Raw genomic sequence first — 4479 nt, 5'->3', positions numbered from 1 at the left:
GCAGCCATCACGCATTTGTTCCTTTTTAACTTACAAAAGAATAAAGAAAACATAAAAGTGGACGCAATAACGATTATTATACAGTTAAACGCATTCTTGTGTGTTAGCCAAATATACAAGTCCCTACTTTATTCAATAAGTCTAAATGAATACATTAGTTTACAATATTAATATGATAAAATACCAGGTTATCACCGCAAATAAGGAGTGGTGGCTTAGTGTACTTCAGACCTGATCCACCTTTCCCCCCAGTCCGCACTCAAGTGAAGCAGCATTCCTTTTTGTTTCAACAACATAGACTACGTTTAAAACATCATGAGGAAGGTCCAAAACATGGATTACAAAAGGTCCAGAAGAGACATAATTGCTTTCAAGGGCAGCCATTTCTGTAATGTTCAAAAATAGACTCCCCTCTCAGAGATGTCAAGAAAATGTGCCCTGATCAGCTGGTGCGCCTCTGTGCGCGCCTTGTCCCCTCCAACACCAAAGGGCCCCCATTTCCAGCCTTTATATATATGTATATATATATATATATATATATATATATATATATATATATATATATATATATATATATATATATATATATATATATCTGCGCTGTTGCATGGGCTCATCCGCAGGTTCACATAAAAAAAGTGGAAAGTGACAGTACTGTACTGTAAGTCCTACCACGTCCTGCCGTAGAGGAGGTTTGAGCTGACCATGTTACTGGTGTAATCTACAGCAGATGTGTCTATCTGGGCCATGTTGAGCTGGCTGTGCAGTGAGGGGGGGCTGGGCGACATCTCCTCCAGCTCCAAAGCGTTCACCTGCTGCTGGCTCTGATGCTGGCCGAGGCTGCTGGTCGGGGATGCGAGCACAACTCCGGCCCCGTTCTGTTGTTGACTTTGTTGTTGGCTCTGTTGTACCTGTTGCTGGTTCGGTGTCGGCGTGTTCGAGCCGTTCTGGCACGGTTTACCGTCCTTCACCAGAACTGGCACGGCTACGCGCCTCGGAGACTGCGCCTGCTGTTGGCACAGGTTACCGTCCTGTTGCTGCTGCTGCAGCTGCTGCGCTGCCTTGTCCTTGGCCTGGCGCTTCATCTTGTACCGGTGGTTCTGAAACCAGATCTTCACCTGGGTCGGTGTCAGGTGGATCATGCTGGCCAGGTGCTCCCTCTCAGGCGCCGACAGGTATTTCTGCTGCTTAAACCTCCTCTCCAGCTCGTAGACCTGAGCCTGCGAGAACAGGACGCGCCGTTTCCTCCTGGGCGCAGCGTGGAGAGCTGGCATGGATTTGGTGGCGTCCCCCATTCCTGTGAGACCCCCCATGCCGGTCATGTTCATACCTGTGGAAGGTCCCATGAATCTAGAAACTTAAAAATATACATACATATACATGCGTTCAATAAACAGAAGAGGAGAACACTGTTTCGCCTGAAGTAGTCTTTATTGATTATTACATTAAATAATGAAGTTGAAGCATTAGCTATAAAAACATAAATAATAATAATCATAATAATAATCATAATAATAATCATAATAATAATAATAAATATCTGTATCTTGTTTTAAAATATTTATTCATGCCAAAGATAAAAAAGTCGAACCAGACTTGAAAGAATGATCTCCTTTTCAGTTTCAACGTCATAAATAGTAAGTTAAAATTAAAGATATCTTAAAATAGCGTACATTATTTACATTCATATTTCATCAGTAGCTCCCAATAAATAAATGAAATATATTTAAAAAAGCGATACATATTTAGCTGTGAGCGTTCCCCCCTCTTACTCCTGAAATGCCAATTACATTTTTTTCCTGTCCGATGAAAAAATCAGTAAATTGTGTAAAATGGAGTAAATAACTTACTTGTTGAGTATCTCGGATCCGGGTTGGCGCTGTACCACCCTGTTGCTGCAGCACTATTCCGCATGCTTTCCTGGTACGACGGGAGGTCTCCCATGTTGCCAATGCTTCCATTGCAGTATCCCCCCATTGCGCTGTGGGAGAACTGGGAGACGGTGTGCGGCATGTGGTAAGTGGTGGCCACGGTGGCGTTGTGGCCCATGGAGTGTTGTTGCATGCCGGTCTGAGACACCTGAGGCTGTCGGTAGGCTCCCAGTGGAGAGGTTAGGTTCCCTGCGCCGTCCATGGCACTAAACTTCTTGTAGGTCTCCTCGATTGGACTCAAAATATCTGTCACTGAAAAAGGCGTTGTGTGCTTTGGGCTCAACGACATGATTCAGAAAGCAGGTAGATTTTTGTGTTTGAGCAGATCAACCGTGTTGTTGTATCGGCTCTCTCCTTGGTGGATGTCTACGTAAGAGAGTGCTTGTAGTGCGCCTGAGATCCTATTGATCGCCTTGGAGAAGGAGGCGAGCCCAGGGCGCTCTTAGCCCGGGTTTATTGGAGCCAGGAGCCAGGTTTACGACAAACACAGGGGGCGGAGCAAAACTCCTAAACCAGCAAACAATAGTCATTGACATTTCAGGGAAATAATTCATGAAAATACACATTGCTTCGTATTAAGTTGTAAACATGAATAAATCGGCGCTGCATATTTAGGATTTTGTCCGTTGTGACAACTATATACAGGTGAGAATAACCCATTATGTGCTGCACATCAGCTGATCTGACCACATATGACTATTTTGCGTCAGTAGGGAATTCCACTCTTTCTAGAAACTTTGAGAGCACTTTGAACAGACATAAGGGCCACCGAGTATCATCAAAGAGGCACAATGAAGTTGTATGACCAGCTCATTTATGCTTCTTAAGCATCATTTTGCCCCAACAGAGAGGGACAAGTCCAAATAAGCTCAAAATGACAAAAAGCTGAAAAGGGAGCGGCAGTAGGGACCCAACCTGTGAGTATATATATCACTAACATTCATGAACAGACATGGAGATACAATATTCAGCATTTAGATCATTTTTGACCAGTTTTCTTGACACCAGTTCCTCCTAATTTCCCTTTTGTGGAAATAATTTAAGAGAAATCACAGAAAAAAAGATGAGTTGTTTCTTTAGACTTAATGCAATATGGAGACAATGTTGTAAGCCCTAAACCCTCGAGTCTGGTCATCCTGCATTAATGACACTTTGCAGTCTTGACCTGACATTGTAATCTCTGAGCAAACTGACTGGCGCCAGGGGAAGAATCAGAGGAAGAGGACACACAACAGAGGGGGTCAAAAGAGAAGAGAGCTGCTACAAATTGTAATAATGAGTTAAATAGTTAATATAGCTTCCCATTAGCCTCACATGTGTCCCTTATGGATCTATACAGGCCTATAGCTCACAACGTAGCTATTCTGCTTCTCATAGACGCTTATAATCACAACATATTTGTCCTGATGTTTTTCAGCAGGCAGCAGCAGGAGCAGGTGTGCTGCGTTCACGTTATTTTCCAGACGTGTTACAATCTTCCTTCACTGGAGGAAGGAAACACTCGTCTGCACGGAGCCACTAATGTAATTTAGCATGGCATGGCAGCAAGTAGCTGCCTACCTCCTAATTGAGCAATTGAAGATGTGACATGGTCAGCCATCAATTATAGCGACATATCAAGAACACCAATCTCCGGTTAAGTTGACAGCCTGATTGCAATAAATCATTGTTCTTATGCAGATTTCATAAGAAATCTGATGCCTGCATGGACTCCGCGGCGGATTTAATGTGAAGTGGTTGGACTTTATTGTTGTTGAGGAAAACAAAAACTATGCGCGCATATTCCAAAGTCAACTGGAGATGTCAGAAAGACACCGAAGTGGGAAAAACACCAACCCTAACAGTAAAAGATTGTTTACCAGGATTGGTTTAACAAGTGACCAGAAAAGTCAAATTCCTTTCAAAGTATCAATACTAAGAAAACCAACTAATTTCTTAGAGTAAAGTAATATCTCCTACCTGTAAATAGCCCAGACTTCTGTGCGCCTTTCCACTCTTTTGGCAGCGGCAGCACGGTGTCTTTTCAGGGCGCAAAGAATAGGTAGGCCTCGGCCCAGACCTCTAACATTATGTAAATGAGACAAACCTCTCAACCTTGTGGATTACTGAGTCAGAGAGCAAGACCCTGGTCCACAGACCCTCCACATTAGGATCCCATAAAAATCTGGAGCTGGTTAGCTGCATGCAACGCTTAGGAGAGCTTATAGTCCACATTAATATAGTTGTCAGTGTAGTTAACTTTTACATCCAGTGATTTTGATGTGGCCAAAGGCAGCTGGAGCGGGACATACGGACGCGCCAAGGAGCCGTGGAGAAGGCCCAGCAAAGGTTTGTTCCTGAATCTGACACATTTATGGAGGAGATACATTTAATCGCCAAACCTTTTTGGAGCTGTTTATGTTCATGGTTATTGGATAGCGCTTGCTGCTGCATGTGCGTTTACCGGCGTGTGTGATACGTGGTGTCAAATATCATATAATATATTCATTTAAATGAGCCTTCACTGACCCGAAGGAGAATAAGTGGTTCCCTGATGGCTGCATGGTGA

The 4479-nt window shown here is 43.5% G+C and overlaps 1 protein-coding gene across 2 annotated transcripts; it reads right to left on the bottom strand.

Moving 5' to 3' along the window:
• Positions 1 to 668: 668 nt before the first annotated feature.
• nkx2.4a (NK2 homeobox 4a) lies at positions 669 to 2220 on the bottom strand. 2 transcript variants are annotated; one of them, XM_073484210.1, is made up of 3 exons: positions 1851 to 2220; positions 912 to 1357; positions 669 to 830 (listed from the first exon to the last, which is right to left on the bottom strand). In XM_073484210.1, the coding sequence occupies exons 1-3, from the start codon at positions 2218 to 2220 to the stop codon at positions 669 to 671; spliced, it is 978 nt and encodes a 325-aa protein (XP_073340311.1). The 2 variants fall into 2 exon arrangements, with proteins under 2 accessions (XP_073340311.1, XP_073340310.1); XM_073484209.1 differs by having other exon boundaries at positions 669 to 1357.
• Between the last annotated feature and the right edge of the window lie 2259 nt (positions 2221 to 4479).

Source organism: Pagrus major, chromosome 16, assembly GCF_040436345.1.
Source record: "Pagrus major chromosome 16, Pma_NU_1.0".
In the NCBI taxonomy this organism is placed as follows: Eukaryota; Metazoa; Chordata; class Actinopteri; order Spariformes; family Sparidae; genus Pagrus; species Pagrus major.
The sequence above is the reverse complement of the archived record's forward strand: the minus strand, read 5'-3'. Positions and strand labels throughout refer to the sequence as shown.

Bases quoted from the DNA above. Each gene is read 5' to 3' on its own strand.
- nkx2.4a (XM_073484209.1), bottom strand. From the start codon at position 2,220: ATGTCGTTGAGCCCAAAGCACACAACGCCTTTTTCAGTGACAGATATT. The intron at 1,358-1,850 runs GTAAGTTATTTA...TATATTTTTAAG, and splicing joins GGATCCGAGATACTCAACAA to TTTCTAGATTCATGGGACCT.